Genomic DNA, 22,997 nt, shown 5'->3' with positions numbered 1-22,997 from the left:
CAGAATGCTTGATGTGCAGCCAATGGGATCCTGGTGTATATCGGTGGTAGTAGAGAGAGCCGCCAAGTCATAGTTGACTTATGGTGACCCCTAGTGGGGTTTTCATGGCAAGAGACCAACAGAGGTGGTTTGACATTGCCTGCCTCTGCAACCCTGGTCTTCATTGGATGTCTACCACCCAATTAATAAACAAGGCTGACCCTGCTTATCTTCCAAGATCTGACGAGACTGGGCTTGTCTGGGCTATCCAGATCAGAGGGTCCCCAGGCCCCCAATTTTGACTGTATAGTCACATAGGTATTGTTTTCTGATTCCTAAGAACTGATTTGGGAGTTGGTATTTGTCTAAATAGCAGAAAAAAATACACCAAGCAAACAAACAAATAAAATGAGCCTGCATTTCAATGCATGACAGAGCTGAGGAAGAATGATTTCTTACTGAAATTAATAGGATGCTCAAAGGATTTTCGTTATCTAAATTATACTTTCCTTAAGTGCTCAAAGTCCTCCCTCTACACTACTTCAGTAATCCTTGCAATACCTACGTTAAAATAGACCTGGGATGAATAATGCCATATTATAGATGTGGATCGCTAGTGGATGGGCTAAGCCTTCTTCTTAACCACAATACCGCACAAGCTCTCCATCAGAATTGTTGCCAGAATATCAGGGGGGAGGGTAAATAGCTCTTATGAGAAAATAACAGACAAATTAATTTGGAGGAGGAAAGTATGCACTTGTCTCTTACTTGCCAACAAATTGTGCGCTAATAAGCATTCGCTACTAATGAGAGCTTATGGGAAAGAGGAATGATGAAGAAGGGAAATAGGATTAAACACACCTTTTGAATGGCACTTTCAATACTAGGGTCAAAGGAAACAGCAATGTTTTGCCATCTTTTACAATATTGAAAAATAAATTTGTTACAAGTCAGAATTCATTGTTTAAACATTTCATTGTTTAAAATAAAACCCTACCAATATCTGTTCCACAGAAAATAAAAAATATGTACACTTTTGGCCACACCAAAAAATGTTCGCATCCCTTTCCATTAAATGTAAACATTAGTAATTTATCATCAGGAAACACATTCTATAATCGTCACCAGTTCTTTTTTCCCAAAATGCTCTTTCCACCAGGAACCCCTTGACCTTGCTTTTTTTCATTTCCTTTACAAAATCAAATGGTGAACGAGATTTACAAAGGATCTATCAGCAAGCACGTCTTTTGAGAGGAGGGATGTTGTTTTGCTTATACAAAATGTGAGGATTATTTGATCCTGTTTCAGAACATAGCCCTGGAAAAAGCAATGCTCTTGAAGATCTGAACCTGCACGGGCACAAAATGACTAGGGAAAGAATGTTGCAATAATGGGGGCGGGGGACTGGATTTTTCTGATTCATTTTTTGATTAACATCATGCCATTAACTAATTCTGGGTGGAAACAGCAAAGAGTTCCCTGCACATACAGGAACATTCTGCTGGCTCAGCACCATCAGAGAGAGCTTCTTTGTGTGCCAGAGAGCAGCAGATGAAGAGCTAAAATATTAAATCTACACTGACACAATATTTTATTGATTTCTTAAACATGACGCCCAAGAGATTGCTGGCTATTCTAACTTACATTGACTTCTCTGCTCTCAGTTTGCATATGTTGCTTCCCACCAATTTCTGTGCAGAGATGCAATAAAAAAAATCCACCCATGTACCAAATGTATGTGTTTCTATTAGTGGCATGTGGTTTCAGGGCAGAATTGGGGGGGGGGTCCTAGCAGGAAATAGGTTTGCCAGATTCCCCAGGGTTCAAACTGGGGGATGGGGGGAGGCTGAGGGGGTCACGCTGGGAGAACCCACCTCATATGCATGCATGGTGTGTATGCACACTCTGAATCACTTCTGCATTGTGACGAGAATGACATTATTACTGGTGCGACATGGAAGCAACAGGTCATGCTAGGGGCCGATTTTTAACCAATCAGCCCCTGGCATGACCCTGCACTTTTGTATCATGTTGGGAATGACATCATCCCTAGTGCAATGTGGAAGCAATCTGGAGTGTGCAGGATTCACTCCGAGAGTTTTCAACCCATGCCCGTGCCTTTCTCCGCACCATCCAGTTGAGAGGTGGAGGGGGCAGAGGCTGGGAGTGAGGGATCCCTAGCCCCCATCAGGGGAATGAGATCCTTAGCAGGAAGGAAAATACAACATATAACCAGAGACTAAAGTGGTACAGTGGCTGGAGTGCTAGACTAGGGAACAGAGTGGACAGGCCATTGGAGCCACCAGGAAATTTCCCAGCTGGCCCATGGCCTACCCTCCCCACCTGAGCCAGTCCCAGGGAAGAGGTGCCATGAATGGCCCGTGGAAGTTGCTGGTCTGTTGTGGGCAAACCGTGTGTGGCCTAGGGGAGGTATTGTCTCAGCCCGGGTGAGCTATGCATGGCCCAGAGAAGACACTGCCTCAATCTGGGAAAGCCACAGACAGCCTAGGGAACAAGTGCCCTGGCTAGGTGAGCAGCATGAGTAGGACGTGGCATGCAGAAAAATGCACCCAGCCTTGCAGAGTCACAGGAGGTGCCAAGATGGCCCACTCCTTCCCCCTCCCTCCTTCTTTTGTGGGGGTAGGGATATATGGCAAGCCTGCCATTTTTTCCTCCCAGTCCACCCTGCTCGGGAGGCTTGGGGTCATTATACCATTGAAGCTTACTGGGTGATATTGGGCCAGTTGCCTTCTCTTGGTCTAACTAGCTTACCAGATTGTTGTGAGGGTAAAACAGAATGAGAGATACCACGTATGCTGCTCTGAACTCTTTGATGAATGAGTGGGATAAAATTTTCAATTAAAAAAAAAACCCACCGTATTAAAACTGAGTAGAACATTTATTTACAACTGGGGTATTCCAGGGTCTATTAGGTCTCTCTCCTACCTCCATGTCTCCCTTACTTCGGGCTGCCTCAGAAACCATAACACAGAGATTATTATATGTAGAATAATATATAGAATATTGATAGAAAATAATTAACCATAAGGATTAATCATAAGGACTGACTAATTAACATTATTTTTGGTAAAATTTGTATAATGTACCAAACTGAATAAGTTTATCTGAAGATATATATGAGTCAAATTGATTGATATTATATGATGATAGTTATATAGATTTATAATTGAAGGGGAACAAAAACAGTAATGTAATCAAATATAACTAAAGCAGAAAGAAGAAGATATGTAGAATGAGTAACACATAGAGCATAAGTTAAATTGGTTGACTTATATGAATGTATGGTTTATATGGTTTATGATCTATAGAAATATTTGAAATTATGAAAAATGGGATAAATTGTTTATCCAACATGGAAAAAGGGACTCAAAGTTAGGGTACAGAGTATCAAAAATAGTTAAAGAATTATTGCTTAGAATAAAGGGAGAATATATATTTGTTAGATAGAGGAATATAAAAGGAGTAAGGGAAAAGGGACAAAGGGTTGGAAAACTGTTGGAAGTCAACAAAAAGGGGGGGAAAGGGAGGGGGTTAGAAATTGGGAAATGGGAGAATTGATTGTAATGTGAAAATAATTGATCCTAACCCAATAAAAAAATTTTCAAAGAAAAGAAACCATAACACAGATACTGGCTCCTGTTTGAGCTATTATATCACACCTAAAGTTTCCTTAAAAGGCTCTAATTGTTGGATGCGGCTGTCCCTACCTTTCAAGTGTTCTATATTCTCATTTAAAAGGTTCTCAAAGCCACGTGTCATTTCCTGTGCTGGAAAGGTTATGTTCAATCTTCCTTGTACAGCTCAGACTCATATTAGAGGCTGTAATAACGCCTCATCCTGGCCTCCCTCAAGCACTCACTACCTGATCCTTCACTAGCACTAAAGAGAGGTGTGAGAAAGAGAGCTATTGATTAAGCGGCTGTTCCACAGTAAGAAGTGGTACTCGAAGCCTGTACAAAAGTATATTTCGGGATCTGGAGATATTTATGGGGAAAGAATGGATGCAATGCGGTGATCTGTTTGGTCACTTTCTCAAAAGATACAGAGGGAAGAGGAGCTGGAGTCAGAACTGAGGAAATACTACAAGGCCCTAAGAGATGACAAACTGAAGAGTCAATTGAGACATCCTAAGTGATGAATGGAGTAAAACTTGTTAAAAGCTAGACACTTAAGATCCCTAAGAGGTTACTAATAATCACACTCCTCAATCAAAATGTTGCGAGCTGATTTCTGGGGAAAACTTTAGCTGAGAAAGGAAAACTTTTGGCTTCTAAACAGCTAAATTTTACTTTCAAGGTAAGGTTTGCAGTTGCTGATACACAAATGGGATACAGAATCACAGTCTTGTGGTTAAATTACCTTCACTATAAATTGGCAAGATGATTCATTTTCATTCAACACAAAGTTACTTAGAAGTTTCTCTCTTCTCCAAAAGAAGGTATGTAATATTTGAAAAGGGGGTTGCCATTCCCCTGCCAGGGGTGGGGGATCCCCAGATCCCACCCTTTCCCCCCGTGCCCACTTACGTGGCTGGTGGGGGGGCATGCTCCCTGGGGAGTCCCCTCCCTTGGTGGTGTGGCGGGCCCCTGGATAGGGGGCACGCTCCTGCGCCACAAGAGTGGGCGGCGGTGGCAGCAGCAGCAAGAACAGGCTCTCGCTGTGAGTGCGGCCACTCACTCTCACTGCCACCACTGCCACCAGCTCTTGGCGCCGCCGCCGCTGCCTCTTGCCGCTGTGGCCCATGTGCACCAAATGAGAGTGAGCGAGTAAGTGAGTGGCAGCGGTGGTTTCACTTGCAGCGAGAGCCACCGGCAGCGGCAACAAGGGCCCCTTTTGACCCGCGGGCGCCCTTTGACCCCCACGTGATGACGTCACTTGCAGAAGTGATGTCATCATGCGAGCTGGGAGTGCCTGCACGTGCTATGTGTGCGAGCGGAGAAAGGAAGCCAGGGTAAGTGCCAGCTTCCAACCCCCTGCCAGAAGACTACAGGGACCTGGGGATTCCCTGTTGAGGGACTCCAGGTCCCTGGCAACCCTAGGGGGGTACCAATTATCCAGAATATCCAGAATATGAAGCATTTGCTCACTTTTGTGACCGTTGTGGGGAACGATCTGGATGAGTTCATCACTATACATTATGCATCAATGTGCCTCAATAACTCTTTTTTTCTTTTGAGAAACGGGTTTTAAAAATCTGTGACACTACGGCTTCCCCTGAAAGACTGAAAGCTTGGTTTCATAATAGGAAAATGTCTTTTTAAAAATCAGCTATTGAACTACTATGATTATGAACAGGATTAGATAATTAAACAGATTAATGGGTATCTGCATTAAGTTGTATTCATTAGGTAAAAGCTTCTGCACTTTAAAATAACTGCTGCTAGTCAACATATACGTTTGTGAGTGACACTAACAAATCATAGACAGTTTAAGTCCTAGACTGACAATTTTTTATTTTCTTTTTTTAATCGATATATTTTTTAAAAATTACCGAGCCCTCCCCCAAACCATCTTTATCTGACAATCTAAACTGAACCCAACATCAAACTGGGACTCTAATGATACCATAACATTCTGAATTTCTTGGCTGCCACTACTGGAGAAGCACAAATTATGTCAGCTGCTATTCATATATTATGGAGAGCACAGGTTGAATCTAAAGTTCCCACCCTTCCCAATGTTTTAATTGTTGTTTTTATGGTTTTTTATGTACTTTAGCTCTGGTTTTAATTATTTTAATGATGTGTTTTTGATTGGTTTTAATTATTTTAAGATGTGATTTTATTATGTGTTTTAATTTGTTAGCCACCTTGGTGGCCCATATGAGGGCCAAAGGAGCACAGCATAAATTTTGTTAATTAAATAAATGAATAAAAGTCCAATGTAAGCTGTGTTTCTCCTCGATTCCTCAATTCCCTCACAAGAACTGGCTGATTCGGTTCTGGAATGTGGTGTCGGTGGAGACGGACCTTTGGCTTGCACCATATTTCTGACCTGAATCAGTCTGGAAATCAGAATCCTGAAACTGACTGGGAAATTTCATTTGGAAATGTACAACCCTCTCTTCTTTCCATGACCACTTTTCCTATTGAAAATAACCTCCGGATGATATGATATAACTGTAAGTGCCCAAAACAGTTTGTGTTGCAGCTCAACATTCCAACACTGCCATTTACAGGCCCTCCAGGTTCTCACTCAGTGTGTTGTTCCGAGATATTACTATTGAATCATTATTTATAGCCAGACGTTCTGGAAAACTGAGGTACATGCAGTGGTTTGCAAGTGAGTTCCTTACAGGCCCAGTGGATCGCAATTCCTGCATTTCATGGTAAGTATTCTAGCATTAAAGTGAGACAAATGGGCACAATATTCATGCCCGTGCATATTAAATGACTATTTAATAAGCTTTGAGTGTTTCCTTTTATATTCATAATATTTTTTCTTCTAAGCTTCTGATGGACAAGAAAATCTCATAATGAGAAGGTAGGTACTGAATGTTGCTGAACAATCAGTAATGCACACAGTACGCAGCAATGACCTTTACTCTCACAGAATGGACACTTTGCATACAGAACAGGCAAGCTTCTTAGCTTTTACATTCTGAAAAGAAAAAGAAACATGCTTGACTTGTACATGAAAACTTGAACCAAGAGACAGTATTTTCTTTTACAGTTCTTTAAACCAGATACTCCAGCAGTAGAAACAATAGATGTTTCACCATAAACCACTGCAGGAGAAAAGTTCATGCTTTTAGATTATTTTATATCCCCCTTCAATCTCATCTTGTCTGTAAAGTTTTTGGCTAACTCCCTAGTTCATATTTCCTATGGAAACAAAGCCAAAATACTGTTATGGCAAGAGTTGCCAATGCCAACCTCCATGTGGTTGCTAAAGTTCTCCTGGAATTACAACTGATCGCCAGGTGACAGCGATCACTTCCCACAGAGGAAATGGGCCACTTTAATTGGTGGATGTTATGGCATCATATCCCCATTGAGCTCCCTCCCCTCCCCAAATTCCACCCATTTCAGGTTCCACTTTCAACCTCCAGGAATTTCCCAACCCAGAATTAGCAGCCCTAGTTATAGCAACTCTCTGGCCATTCCGCAATGGTCAGCTGAATTTTTTTAAAACAATGAAAGCGAACAGTTAGGAGACTATTCCCCAATAGGCTAGGAATTGGGAATATGATCAATTTATACCCCAGAATATAGAGAAAGTGACACCCTCCCACCCAGCTGAGGGATAAGGACAGGTGTGGGTATAAAAAATAGTTTTGGGCTTTGAGTTACTTTGAGCACCTTGAGATTTAAGGACATTCTCTCTGAGAGTCTGTCAAGGGTTGGCAGATCTGTTGCTTCGAAGAGTGCCTATTTGCCTCCGTTTATGTAGATCTTCTATATTTGCAAATTAAACAAATATTGCAAAGACTCCATTAAGTGTCCAGTGCTGTCTCTTTCAAAGAAACCCACCCCCCTGCAGCTTTGTTCTATTTAGCCAAGCATGTAACAGTATGGCTATTTTCTGACCTCACACTTAACCAATATTAAGTAGACATTTCTTGGCTCTGCCATGATGAGTCATTTGTGACATCAAAATAAGGCCATCCTTTTACATTATAATATGAGACACTGGCTGGCCCTTACTGCCCTCTTGAGGCCTTAGGACATGGTTGCCTCTGTTATGAAGGTGAAACATGGAGCCTGGGATTGTTGTTATCAACTTCCTGGTGGGGTCTGGAGATCTCCCAAATGATCTCCAAACAACTGAGACCAATTCCCCTGGAGAAAATGGCTGCTTTGGAGGGTGGGCTCTATGGCATTATATCCCACTGAGATTTTCCTGTCTCCAAACTTCATTCTTCCCACTCTCCACCCACAAAATGACCAGGTATTTCCCAAACCAGAACTGGCGACCCTACGGGATGCATATATGCTTTTAGCCCTGAGGAAGTGCTCCTTTCCCCACTTTTCTCCAAGACTCCCCTAAGCATCAGAAATGGAGGAGATGAGGTTTCCTTCACCTGTTCCTTTTTGTCCTCGCTGTAGCTGCTCTCCCTCAGCTGCCAGACTGGACATTGAGAGATTTCTTCCACTTTGGTCAGCAAGGCTTTTAATACTGGACTGAACCACTGGACTGAACCAGAAAATGGCAACAAAGGGGGAGACCCATGGATCATGCCTTTCCAGGGGTGCGATCTCTCTGAAACTTGGGGGGTCTTCAGAGAACAGTGAGAACTATGTCCTCTGCAAATTTGGTGGGTATTAGACATTGAGAAGGTCAGTTTGTAACCCCTCAAAGTAGCTGCCTTCCAACAGGCAGTCCCGTTTTTGCCACTATGAACAGAAAATGACAGCAAAGGGGGGGGACACATGGATCATAGCTTTTCTGGGGTGCAAACTCTCTGAAACTTGGGGGGTCTTCAGAGAACAGTGAGGACTATGTCCCCTGCAAATTTGGTGGGTATTGGACATTGGGAAGGTCAGTTTGTGGGGTGTTTAAAGGGCCCTGCCCCTTGCACGTGGCAGGAAAGGGCCCTTTAAACTATCAGCTGGCAGGTGGCAGGAAGGAATTCCCCCTGCCACCTGCCAGCTGATAGTTTAAAGGGATCTTTAAGGGGCCACGAACAAGGAACAAGGAACATGTTTGTGAACAGGGTCATGTTTGTTACTGTTCGTTGTTCGTGGATGGCAATGAACAATGAACAGCTTGTTTGGTTTTTTCCTGTTCGTGCCCATGTCTACTCGCTAGCAGCTACTCCCACTCCAGGTGCCTGCAGTGCCAAGCCAGGATCTCTTTGCTGATTTCTTTGCAAGGACTGCAGCTGGTGGGTTTGCTCTCAGCCTGCCTGCTGCTGGCTGCTGCAAGTGTGCAGAAGTTCCACTGTGGTACCCAAACTGTGTATTACTACTACTACTACTACTACTACTACTACTACAAACTATCTGAATAATTGCCATCTTGTGTCAAATTTAGCAACATGACTTTACTGCTGTGTGTATGCAGGCAAGAACTATTCCAATCCTATTTTCTCTAAAATAATGTTCACCACATGTGCTGTGGTCCCCTGCATTATATATTACTCATACACAGGGCAGTGGCAGGTTATGCTGTTTCCCAAGGCAAGCCTCTGTCCTCCATTAGCCAAACTGAAATCTGAAATAACCTTGCAGAAGTTATAGGAAATCAAAGGAATAATTCAAAATTTCCAGAGATCAAAGCAACAGAAAACATACTGCTGTCAGCAGTGGAAACATTTGAAAATATGAAGCAATGCAATCCAGGTCCCTCACTGATCATGTAAGATTTTTATCACTTCCCTCTTCACTGCAAACATTACACCCTACAGTAACCTCAAGAGTTCACTGACCTGCAGCATAAGCAATTCCTTAGGGAACATAGCAGGATGTACTGGGAAGGAGAGGTGGAAAATTTATTTTCCATGCGCACAACTCCACTTGAATGACTTAGGATCCAGTTCAAAATGTTGAAGCTCAATTATTTTGAGCTCTAAAAAATCTACTTTAGTTTATTGTAAACATGAATTTTTACATACCTATTCTGATTAATTTGTGCATTAAAAATGAGATCACATAGTAAATCCATGGATATATTTTCACCTTTTGCATTTTAAGAAAACTGCATGAAAAGGAACATAATTTATGACCTAGAGGACTTTTCCCATTTTGTCCCCCTATGATCATAAGCTCAAACAAGAATATTATCTTTAAATGCTATGCACATGAGCAACATGATCACGGTTGTGGTGTAGGTAGGAGTGTGGGTGCTGCCTCCACATGGCTTGTCCTTCCATTATTGATCAAATAATGTCTAGACAGATGAATCACTAGGGTAGAACCAATTACCTAATTTCTTCTCACGTAAACAGAAGCCTCCAAGATATCCAAATTTACTGCTCCAGCAGCCAGGAAACATGAAATAGCTTTGCATTAGCATTAAGGCTAAGAATTGGGCAGGTGGAATAGCAAACATCATGTGTGCACTCCCACTAATTCTATATTCTTAACATATCTGTTTTGTCTTGCAAGTTGACTGAGGCTGTTTTCACACTGCTTACCGGCAACAGAACATTGCGCCGAGCTCCCGGAACGGCAGCATTTTCCTGGTGCAACTGCTGTTCTCATGCGAAATTGCGCCAGGAAGACACTGCTGTTCCAGGAGCTCGGCACAATGTCCTGTGGCCGGTAAGCAGTGTGAAAACGGCCTGAGATACATTAGCTGATTATGATCAGTTATTGGAGAATACTCAAAAACTTGGATTTCTTAAACAGTTAGTTATAAATTGGTAATGTAAAATGACATTTTGCAGATGTGCAGAATGTGCTTTTGATTTAAGGCTTTTTTTGGTCCAGTTTATGGATGGTATAACAAAATGCACCTCTTCTGAATTTAATTTTATGTTACAAGTTCAAGAACCTGTCAGCGAAATGCAGTTTGAGTTATTTGAGTATTATGAGGTAAATAAATTCCATTCATTCATTCATTCGTTCATTCATATCACACCTTTCACCCCAAGAGTGACCCAAAGTGGCTTACAGCATTCTCTTCTCCTCCATTTTTCCTCATAACAACCCTGCGAGAGAGGTATGTGACTGGTCCAAGGTTCCATGGCAGAGTGGGGAATGGAGCCTCCATCTCCCCGATCCTAGTTTGTTAATCTAGCCACTGCATCACACTGGTTCTCTGAATTCATATTCCAAACCAGGTAATTAAAAATGTCAGCCTTTAGGACTAATAATTCATCTTAGAAGCAAACACATTATAGGATTAAATATGAATTAGTAAAACTCTTCAGACTGTTTTATATTTCAGAATATTTTAAAACCTTATAATTACTAAGATACCACAACTACTATTTTTTTTATAAAATAAAAATGTTAATTTTAAAAAAATTACCTTGTTGAATAATGTCAGCAATTACTGCCAGGTAGATTTCTGGGCTCTGATCGGTGGTGATCACCTGATTGCTCTTGTCCATACTGAGTATCTCATCCAGAATGGCTGAATTCTCAACCCCACAAAGTAGAATAACCACATTTTCAGGAGGCTGAAGAATTTTTTCCAGAAAAATACTCTTGTCTAAATCCAGGCCGTTTAGAAGTCCACCTGACAATATCAGTAGTTTACATCTGTAAGAACACAAGGATTGCAGTTCCAAATGGTGAAGAGATACAGCTTCTATGTTGTAAAGCAAGATTCTATTTTCTAATATAATGTGCTTGAAAATTGACTTTAAATACAGTGCCCATTCTTCTGAATCTTCTTCATAGATAATAAGAATGTCTTGCGGTTTTTCTGAAAGAAAAAAATTAAAAATAATTATCACTTTACATCACAAGCTAACAAATTGATTTGCGTGCCAGAATTTCTTTGCATTTGTGCTGGGGAGGAATTCATATAAAATCCACATTTAGACTGTCGCGTGCAGATAAACTTCATACTTATAAACAATACACACTCACTGATCCCAATAATAGCACCAAGCCTATACTGGCTGTTCTTATGAATCCACACAACCTTTTCCAATTGATGTATTACTGTCTTCTGAGTACATGACGAACTCTCAGTTTGTGCTGAAACCATCCTATGAATGCATACTCAAATTATTACTCTTTCCTTGGTGTCTGAAAAGAAAACTTACTTGGCTTGTTATGGATGCGCAAGAGATTTTGTCATGTCATGTTCCTTTCTTATGATCATTCTAGCATGTCTTATATTGGGGATTTAGCAAAAGGTTGTGAGAATAGAAAATAAATATGAAAGGGGCCCTTCAGACTTGTTTAGAGAGGGAATAATGTGTAAGTCCTGAGAAATTTTGATATAAAACTTTGTTGGTCTCTTTCACAAGTCATACCAAGTTTCTTATGAGAAAGAACTCCAACTTCATTTTGACTTTGGAGTTATGAAAAAATATAGCGATAAGCAGAGCACTGGCAATTTATCGAACTTATTATGGCTTTTCTCCGGATAAATTACCCAGATTTTTTACCTAGGAAAAAACAAAGGTACTTTGAATTTTGGTTTAAGTTAAGCATCACCATCAAGTCTAGATAAAACATTGTTGGCTGGCAAGTAAAAGTGCTTGCATACCACCTGTTCATTAAAAAATAACCTTATGATTACCAGCATAGAATGGCTTTCACATCATACACTCTTACTCATAGCCAGCTGCCCAAACAAATCCACACTGCGGGCTTTTTAATAAGCCTGATACTGAGATCTACTTTGAACCATGGTTGTCAAGTGTTTGATGTGCATGGAGTTGGCAGTTTCCCACAGAAATCTATGTGTATTCAATGACACTTCTTAAATCTGTGTGGTTTCCTAAGATCGAAGGATAGAAACTGCAGTGTGAGAACATGGTTCTGGACAGCAATAATTCTGAATGTATTTCCAAAATCCTACCTAGTAAAAAAGATTCTCCATTTTTTAAGATCTCAAAAGTAACTGAATTGGACCCAGGCACCTTTTTCATCCAGTCTTAGCCATTTCCTTTTTTATTACAGCCGCTGTCCCTCACGATGTTTGTATATGCAGTTCCCATGACCCCCTGAATAGCATTTTTCAGTGGTGAAAGGGGCCCTCTTTCCTTTTTCAACTCTGATGCTTTTTTCTAATAAAGAAAGAGGTGCTGCTGGTACACACATATAAGGCTGCATCAGTTCTATCAATTGCCCCTCATGGGAGAGCCCCACAAAAAGGTGCCGGGAGAACCACCACTAAAAAAGCTCCCAAATGTGTCTTCCTATGTTAAGGCAAAAGACCAAACCGAGAGGAAGGTAGAATTTTACTACTTATTATGGTTATTTATTTTATGACATGTTCTATCCTAATTAGGGTTGCCAGCTCTGGGTTGGGCGATTTGGGGGATGAAACCTGGAGAGGGCAGGGTTTGGGAGAGGAGGGTCTTCACGGGTATGATGCCACAGATTCCACTCTCCAAAGCATCCATTTTCTCCAGGGAAACTGATCTCTGTCGCCTGGAGATAGTTGTAATTTTGGGATATCTCCAGCCACCACCTGGAGACTGGCAACCCTGATCCTAATTGGTAAAGTTGCTGGCCTCCAGCTGGTGCCCAGAGTTCTCTTGGAATCACAACTGGTCCCCGGACTCTAGAGATCAATTCCACTGGAGAAAATGGCTGCTTTGGAGGGCGAACTCTATGGTATTATATCCTTCTGAGGCCCCTCCCCAAAGCCTGCCCTCCCTAGTCTCCACTGCACATATCCAGGAATTTCCTAACCCAGAGTTGGCACCCCTACTAATTGGATCAAAATGAAATGGCAGATTCATGGGCCTTCATGAAGCTTTATCCACTGGTTTAATGACATCACATCACTGTTTTGTTTTCCTAATTGCAAAGGGTATTCTGCAACCCAGGGGTTGAAAAAGCCCTTGTTCTACAATGGGCTGGACCTCAGAGCCAAGCTATAAGTGATGCCTGACACAGGTTGGACACTTGTCAGCTTCCCTCAAGTTTTGTTGGGAAATGTAGGTGTCCTGGTCTTGCAGCTTGGCTCTCTGACTGCTGTCCAATGGACTTTTCAACTGTTACTTGTCCAACATTCTGCCAAGCTGCCTACATTTCCTATCAAAACTTGAGGGAAGCTGACAAGTGTCCAACCTGTGTCATTCGTCACTTGTAGTTTGGCTCTCAGAGGCAGGAGGAACATTACAGGCCTCATCTCTAGATGCAGACTAGCCATTATAGCCACTGGGGAATTTCCTGGTCAGCTGATGGCCTCCTCCCCAGTTGGGACGATCCCACATGCTGCTCCCCACCCTTGCTCACCTGGCCAGTGTGTGTGGGGTTAGAGTATCTGGATCCCCCAGAGCACATGAAAAAAATGGTGCATACACACTCTGGAAGCCCATGCTGATATCACTTCCAGCTTAGAGCAGAAGTGATAGGAGCTTGGTGGAGCCAAGTCAGACCCCAAACATAGTGAAATTGTTACTTACACGTGTGAGTAAGAAGAAGACTCACCCTTCTTATCTGGCTGGCACCCCCTTGCCCCCTGCTTTGAAGGTGACAACTCTAGGTCAAGACCAGGGTTTAAGGGCCACATTTGGCCTTGGTTAGGCAGCTCCCAGTGTGGGCAAGCCTTGCCTGATCCAAGGAAGCCCAGAGAAGGTGGCTCCTGGCCTGACTCAGCCGCACCCATCTCAGGAAAGGTGGCTCCTGGCCTGGGCAAGATGTGCATGGATGTAGCAACTCAGTTGCCCTGGAGGGCACAGAGGCTCAGGTATCCCCTGCTGCTGCCTCCCAGCACTCATATTCAGAGGTTTGCTTCCTCTGTAGGTGGAGGTCACCCTCAGTCATCATAACTAATAACACCATCCTTTGAATAGGAGTGTACCTTGGATTTCTTTCCCAGTTTTTGTTTGTCTTGGGATGTTTAGTATGCCTTCTCTACAGGTCCACATATTAAAATGTTTTTTTTTTAAATACCACATTAAATTAAAGCAGACAAGCTTAGCATTTTGGGAGCTTGACTGCATTATAGGGAGGTAAAATGAAGCATAATTGTCCCTGTGACATGGCTACTGTAGAGAATAAGATCCTATTAGCTGTACCAGGTCTATTGATCATTAACAACGTGTTGCAAGGCACAATATGACACAACAATGAATACAGGTAGTCCAATTGCTCCAGGCTTATTTCTGCAGGAAGCATAATAGGAATATGTTCCAACAGCAATTGTTACAGGGTTCCACAGCTGGCGACAGCCAGGAAAGAAAAGCAGCTCACCGACACACATTTTTTGTGTGTGTTTTTTTAATGGCATGAAATGCATCCTGCTCTTGGCTATAATAGTGTAATTTTACTGGAGGGAAAATTCCACTGATTTTTCTGAAGCTATTTCAGATTCATACCACATTATTAACTGTGACTCCAATAGAGCTGAATTGAATTTGATGGGTTATCATTCTTATACTTCTCAGTTCTGAGTTTATGTCAGGACAGGGGAAAGAAAAACATGATCAGAACACCAGTGATTTCTTTTTCTATAGTACTAGGCTTTGCTAAGATTATTCTCAGCCATTCAAAGTTTCATAATGTAGCCTGAATTCTCAGGCAGTTTTGTACACAAGTGTGATAGACAGCAGTACACTGCATTACTGGAATGTTAACCAACAATAAATTAACTTCCCACCGTTAGTCCACCCTCAGTCCAATCTAAACAAAGAGACAACAAAGGCCTTAGCTGTGGAACTATCTGAAACCTGTGCTGTGTGTCTGTATAACTAGTGCTAGAAACATTACAATGTAACATTATTGTGATTTTTAAAGGATAGTTAAAAGTTAGTGAAAAATACACCTGTGTGTGTGGTGGGGGCTCCACTATAGAGTCATACTTATACTGCACTGTTTTGATACTGTTGATTTAAATTGCTTTTAGGATGTAAATTATATGGATTGTTTTTACTTAATGTAATCTGCCCTGAGCCTGCTTTGTGAGGAAGGCGGAATAAAAATCTACAGTATATAAATAAATAAAAATAATTAAAATAAATACAAACTGCCTGCACAAGGAGCTTGCAGAGTTTCATTCTTCACCTTTCCCTCCCCGCCACCCTGACAACATTCTGTAATTCCTGAAGAGTCAATGGTGAGGGATGGGAATCTTTGTTGAAAAAGTGCCCCACACACAGCATGGCAAACTGCAGTGAGGAAAGAGACCCACCAAGTGAAATTGCTGCCACTTCCTCTCCTGTTAAATTGTTGTACTCTGCTGAGCATCCCTTCCTAGCACAACAAAGAGGAAGTAATCCCTCCTCCTCACTGTAGCTCTCCCATGCCATTTGATGATGCCCATGAGGGTTCCCAACCCTCAGAATCAGCTTTTTAGGGGCCGGGAAGATCTGATTCCACAAACTCCTTGCACTGGTGGTTTATAGACTCCAACTGGCAGGTATGTTTCCATTTGGAACAGCTAGATTGCATAGTCACTGTCTACACTAGAGATGGGCATGAACAGTAATACAAACAAAAAAAAGCCACGAACAGCCCAATCTGCTGTTCATGAACAAGCTGTTCATGAGGCCCCATTCTAAACGATCAGGTGGTCGTTGCAAGCCTGGTTTGTTGCTGTTTGTCAAGCCAGACAGTCTGGCACCTACAATCAATTCCCTTGGCAACTTAGGCAGGGATTGTCTGAACTCTGTCTGAACTCCTGCTGCTGCCCTGGAAATCCCAATCTAAGCCTAATTTAGCTTGATAGGCAGGTCTTCCTTTCAAGTGTAGAGCTCCAAATGTGTTACAAGGAAACAAAGACCCAGGGAAGAGGGGGGCTCCCAGCTCTGACTTTGCAGACAGTGGAGAGACAGCTGCTGTTGGCATTTTGATAGAGAGAGTGCATTGGAGCTTGAATTTTCTTTGTATGTGTTGGGATAGGGATCTACCCCTTCAAGTTCCAGGGCTGCTGCCAGGCTCTGGGGCCAAGCTATTATTTATTATTGGTACCTTCCCTGCTGCCTGCTCAGGTCAGGTTTCTGGGAGTGGTGCAGTAGGGATCTTGATTTGGATGATGGCTGGAGGAGAGCCTGCTGGCCCCCACAAACAGCCAACCATGAACATGTTCGTGAACAGGGCCATGTTCGTGGTTGTTCATGAGTCCCTGTTTGTGGATGGTAACAAACAATGAACATCATGTTTGGTTTTTTTTCTGTTCATGCCCATCTCTAGTCTACACCAGTCAGATGTAGTACTCAACACATAGTTTGGGCAATCCATATGGGAAGCTAGTTACATATTTCCCTCTAAACTTAAAGTCCATGTTCTCTCTTTAAGGAACTTGCATTAGGGAAGAACTCTTGTTTAATTGGGGACCTTGGTCCTGATCCAGCTAAATGAAATTATGACTAAGGGGTATTGGCTGCAATCCTAAGAACAGCCTAGAAGTAAGCCCCATTGAATAAAATGGGAGTTCTGAGGTTTACTCCTGTTGGTTCCAACAGCTTTCACTGGATTCGGGCTGTTGTATGTACCTAAATGGATTCTGTCAATAATTACCTATTGCTAGGACTGGACAGGGTGCCATGCCCAGAACTAGACCCAGAATACCCTGCTCACAGGGTTTCTGAAGTTAGAAGACAGACCTGGGACCTAGAACATGGTCACCAGCCTGAACTAGAAGCCCTGGAGTCTGAAGAGCTGCAAGTGGCATGTACTGACCCAACGAAAACAAGAAAGCCTGGTTCCTAATGTTTCTATTGGGCCTGACCAGTCCAGGCGCTGATACAGATTACCATGAGGATGTTTTGTAGTGTTCATCTTTGTCACATTTGTAATGTGTGTTGATTTCTTAGAGTGTGGGATGGGGGTGGACAGAAGGTCACTTTCCCATTTGCCTTCCCCTGACCATTGCCAAGCTCCTTAGCTTTAAAGCCTCACTCCTAATCAGTTGTGTATATTGTGTTAGGTGGTGGTGGTGGTGTGATGCCCCCACAGCCAGGCCCCATCCCCCAGGGAATGTGACATGGGGCACCCATGGCATCAAAGATGAGTCAATACTCCAGAGCTGCCAAGGTTGTCCTTTGTATTCATTAGCTCCATTCTAATCAGCAGTTTCCAAATTTAACAGTCATCCTGCAGCTGGGCTGGTTTGTCTTTAAAACATACATCTGCTTTCACCCACATTCTTAGGGCTGCTTCCCCTGCTGAGGTCCTTCCTTCGGTCATGGTAGTTCCCATTTCTGGCCACCTCCTTTTTGGTGGGGCTACCACTGACCATAGCTAGCCTCCCCTCTCCAGCCTGGACCAGTAGTAGTTGTGGCCTCTTGGCCAGGAATGCTGCCTTCCTGGTCTCAGGGAATCATGCATCCCTACTGACTGTGGAGAGGCCAGGACACTTGCCTTCTGTCTTCCTAGATGGTCCTGGCCAAGTACCCCCTCTTACCTCTTTCAGCTGGGCCCCGTTATATCCTCCTTCTCTTAGACTAGGCCAGTTCCAGTTCTCCTGTTCCTACTCTTAAGGTCTTTTCTCCTAAGGAGACCTTTGCCTACAAGTAGGTTCCCCCCCCTATTTGTTCTTGCTCTGCTCTTACCAACCTCCAGGGTGCCTCCTTCTGCCCCATAACAGGGCTGCTGGCATGCTTAGAAAAGAGCCCATGCCTGACCCATTCTTCCCCAGGACTTGGGTGTCCCAGGGTATGACAGGTGTGGAGGCAGCCTGCTAACTGGTCTGTCTGGAATAAGAAGGAATTGGTCAGTGCTATTGTGGGTTAGTTAGAGAGACAGGAATGATGGGCTTGGAAGGAAGAGGATCCAAGGAAAGAGTAACTTCCATAACTATGATTAAATAAGAAATCCTGCTGATACACAATGTTACTGAAGAGGATCAGAAAGGAAAATTCAGGGTGGGTTTTATCCCACCCTCCTCCCATATGAACAGGGATGGAGTGTTTTTTCCTTTAATTTTTGCAGCAGATTTTTCTATTTTCTTTGTATTTATAAAAAAATGGTAAGATTCTCTCCATCTCTTTTTAATTTGGAAGGGCACAAAATAAAATCTAGCTCAGGTCTATGCTGCTCAACCAAGTAGAGAATCCCTAGAGACAATCAAAGGATATCTACACTGCAGTCAGACACACGTTTGATTTTCAGAATATCTGATGTGTACACAGTGTTGATGCATATGACAAGTAATGATCAACATGCCCTGACCTGGTCATATATTTCCATTCTCAAATCTTAATCAGTACAGTTCCTGATTTGAGCCTCAGATCTTACGAAGCCTGACACTTTAATGATGGATATGATTTTAAATGTGTTTCCAGGGAAGAGGTGTATTTTATTCATGTTCTAAGAAAATACCAAGTACTTTATTTATGCATCAAACATGGATTAAAATATATAAACCTAGATCTAAGACAACTGTGAAATCAGTTTTCTGCACAGGTATCTGATTTTGGGAAAGTCTGAGGCAGAGAGAGTATTTCTTTGCAATGCTTGCTGGAGAAATATTTATTGATTGGAAGAAGAGGACCAGAGCTATTAAATTATCCAAAGTAGAGCCTGTATCTCAGGTGGGTTATTGAGTGGGTCTATCTGACATACATAATTCCTGATTGATTTGTATCATTTTGCTTTAGCAATTATCTTAATTTTTTTGAAGAGAAGAGCTGCAGTTGTCACAGTGCATGAGGGTGCAGAACCTATAGATTTCACTTGAAGAATTTCATAATTCAGTAGACACATTTCACTGTTACATATGCAATAACTCTAGACCAGAGAGGGGAGGGAGGAGGAAGAGTGATAACACCAACTGAACTTCTAGTTCAAAATGACTGCAATTGACCATGACACTCTATACATACAGACAGCTTATCATCAATCACTGTGGCGCTGAGAATTAGAGGCAACCAGAAGAGGCCAGCTTAATATATGTCTCCATACAGCAACTACACTCTTCTAGTTACTACTAGACATGGGCACAAACAGGCAAAAACCCAATGAACATGCTGTTCATTGTTCGTTACCGCTGATGAACACGAACAGATGAATGGAAATGAACATGTCCTGTTAACGAATGTGTTCGGTGTTCTTTGTTCATCGGCGCCACAGCGGCCCCCATTAGTCTTACAGAGCCCATATTCACAGGGAGTGTTCAGCAGGCTCCCCTCTAGCCATCAACCAAGTTTGGTCAAGATTGCAATGCAGATCTTGGAGTTATATATTCCCAAATCTGACACCTCCAGGAAACTCTCATTCGACACAATGGGAGCCACCAATAGTCTTTTGCCCCGTGTACAAGTGGAGGACTTGCCAGCAGCACCCCCCATGTGCCCACCCACCAGGTCTAAGATTTTTTATTCCCGGCGTAGGCCGGAAGGTGGTTGATGTCAGCGGCCACCAGGCCTGGTGGGCTAGGGGATAGGGCAGAGGGGGCTGCCTCCCCCAGAGGGGGTGAGGGGTCTGGCCACTCGCCAGTGGCACCCCCCCATGTGCTTGCCCGCCAGGCCTAATTTGTTTTATTCCCTGCAGAGGCCAGAAGGTGGTTGATGTCAGTGGTCACCGAGCCTGGCATGCTAGGGGAGGTGGGGGGGTCACCTCCACTGGTGGGGGTGGGGGGGTCTGGCTGCTCGCTGGCGGCACCCCCCATGGGCCCGCCTGCAAGGCCTCCTGGAGGGTAACTTCAGGAAGGTATAACGGGTGGGTGATGTTGGTGGCCGCCGGACCTGGCAGGCTATGAGAGGTGGTGGGGGTCCACCTCCCCCGGAGGGAGCGGGGTGACTGTCTGCTCACCGGCGTCACCCCCCATGTGCCCGCCCACCAGGCCAAAGTTTTTGTATTCCCAGTGGAAGCCAGAAGGTGGTTGATGTCAGTGGCCGCTGGGCCTGGTGGGCTAGGGGAGGCAGCGGGGGTCTGGCCACTCGCTGGCAGTACCTCCCATGTGCCTGCCCACCAGGCCTCCTGGAGGGTACCTTCCAGAAGGTATAAAAGGTGGGAGATGTCATTGGCCACTGCAGACCAAAATGACCCAGCCACAATCTGCTAAGAAAATCCTCCAGCAAGACAAATTGGCATATGTGGAGGCCTCGTATGCACAAATACACAACCTGGTGGGTCAGACACCGATGTACATTCACCAGATGGTGTACTTGATGGCATTGGGGCAGATGGTGTTGTCTGCACCTTGTGTGGTGTAGAGTCTGGACAAAACACACCAGCTGGACATGCATGGAGGATTGGACGCCCCTCCAGTGTCGAAGCAGAGGCTGCCTCCAAGATGACCCACCATCCTGCCTTCGCAGAAAGGATGGCGTTGCGGGACCCATTCCCCCTTCCTTGGTGGGAACAGCAGGTGCCATTGATTGGGGCCACCATGAAGGACAACTGCATGAGCCACAGTTCCTGAGCTGCCCCTGGTGCCCGAACCTGGCATCTGTGGACATGAACCACCTTCCTGCCTTCACGGAAAAGATGTGAGTCATGGCAGGACCCATTCTCCATGGTCAGAGGAGAAAGCTGGTGCCATGGACAGCGGGCACTGTGTTGCACTACCATCAGCACAACAGCAGCTGAGATGGACCTGTTGCTGAGAAGTGGCAGCGGCAGACACCAACCACCTTCCTGCCTTCACGGAAAGGAGGGGATGGGGGGACAAGTCATTGGGAAGGGTCCTGGCAGTACCTGAGAGGGAGAGGAGGAAGGAGGGAAGACGAAGTGGTCAGGGAGAGGGGGACCAAGGGGTTCCAGCCACAGTAAGGAGCTGGACCTGGAAGACTCAATGACAGGAACGGGTAGACCCCGAACTGACAGCGACTCCTTCGCGGAAAGAAGGGGACAGGGTGGGACAAGTTGTTGGGAAGGGTCGTAGCAGTACCTGAGAGGGAGAGGCATGGACCAGGAACTGGAAAGCTCCCAAGCATTGTGAGGACTCATCAGAGGAACCCACAGAGGTACTATGCAGCGGCAGCTAACATCAATCAACTTCCTGCCATTACGGAAAGGATGGGATGGATGGGACAGGAGAGGTAGTTGGGAGGGGTTGGAGTGGTTCCAGAGAGGGAGAAGAAGAAACAGGGGAGCGGCAGCAGCTGCCATCACTCACCTTCCTGCCTTTGAGGAAAGGATGGGAGTCGTGGGACACATTCCCCCCCAGCTCAAAGGGGTCAAGTCAGTCCCGTTGACAGGGGAGCCACCATACTGTGCAACCATGCTGTACCATAATACTGTACAATTATATGTGCAATCTCAGCCGAGCTGTCCCTCACAACCAAGGAGACAGCAGTAACATAGTAGTCCCTCGTGAAGCGGCGGCTGACATGACCCACTGTCTTGCCTTCGTGGAAAGGAGGGGATTGGCAGGACAAGAGAGGTCAGTTGGAAGGGTTGGAGTGATTCCACAGAGGGAGAGGTAGAAAGAGGGACCAGCAGCCTCGAGAACTGAGGGGGGCCAGAGCAGTTCCACACCAGTCCAAGACACCTCACCTGAGCAGGAAGTATGGGCACTACTGATAACAGTTTAGGCAGCACTGGCAGACACCAGCCACCTTCCTGCCTTCGCGGAAAGGATGGGATGGGCAGCAGAGGTCTCCAAAGGGTTCATAGAAGGAGAAATGGGGACCGTGTGAGTGATGAAACGTGCAGAAATGAACCACCTTCCTGCCTTCGCGGAAAAGACAGGAGAGAAAGGACAGGAGAGGTCGCTAGGAAGGGTCAGAGTGGAAGCAGCCCCGAGAACTAGGGGGGCTAGAGCAGTTACCCATCAATCAGAGACACGTAACCTGAGCAGGCACTACTCACTACTGTGAGCCTTTCTTGCCTTTGCTGAAAGGACAGGAATCGAGGGACCCATTCCCCCCTGCTCAGAGGGGACAGCAGGTGCCCTGGATAGGGGGGACTGTGCGGCACAACTACATGTGCAACAGCTCTTGAGTTGTTGCACAAGTGCCCAAAGGAGGCTGCCGCCAGCATCACCCATCTTCCTACCTGCGGAAGGGAGGGGATGGACAGGACAGGAGAGGTTGCTGGGACAGGTCAGAGTGGTTCCAGAGAGGGAGAGAAAGAAACGGGGCAGCAGCAGCAAGTGACATCGGTCACCTTCTTGCCTTTGTGGAAAGGACGGAGTTGCGGGACCTATTCCCCACTGCATGGAAAGGACAGCAGGTGCCTTGGATAGGGGGCACCATGATGTTCAACTTCATGTGCAACAGCAGTTGAGCTGTTTCTTGTGGCCCAAAGTGGCAGCAGCCAACAGCACCCACCTTCCTGCCTTTGCAGAAAGGATGGAGTTGCGGGATCCACAGGTCCCCAGGGCCTAGAAGCAGCCCTGGAACCAGAGGCTGGAGCTAGAGACCTAGCCCAGCACACCCAGAAGCCTGACCACTAGATCTGGCACTGATACTACTAATAATAATAATTGGGTGAGCCCTTAGCCAAGGTGCCCACAGAGCTTGGCCCCAGAGCCTGGCAGCTGCCCTGGAACCAGTGGAGAGATAGATCCCTATCTAACCACACACACAC

At 44.6% G+C, this 22,997-nt stretch overlaps 1 protein-coding gene across 1 annotated transcript in view; it reads right to left on the bottom strand.

The window, feature by feature from the left end:
• The window catches only part of BANK1 (B cell scaffold protein with ankyrin repeats 1), a 288,974-nt gene that overhangs the window by 203,976 nt on the left and 62,001 nt on the right, over positions 1-22,997 (bottom strand). Inside the window, exons 2-3 of the mRNA XM_054990418.1 lie at positions 10,918-11,316; positions 1,136-1,144 (exon numbers count right to left, since the gene is read on the bottom strand). Of these exons, the coding sequence (XP_054846393.1) occupies positions 1,136-1,144; positions 10,918-11,316 (408 nt within the window). The remainder of the gene's footprint in view (positions 1-1,135; positions 1,145-10,917; positions 11,317-22,997) is intronic.

This window comes from Eublepharis macularius, chromosome 10 (genome assembly GCF_028583425.1).
Source record: "Eublepharis macularius isolate TG4126 chromosome 10, MPM_Emac_v1.0, whole genome shotgun sequence".
In the NCBI taxonomy this organism is placed as follows: Eukaryota; Metazoa; Chordata; class Lepidosauria; order Squamata; family Eublepharidae; genus Eublepharis; species Eublepharis macularius.
This window is presented reverse-complemented; position numbering and strand designations above follow the sequence as displayed.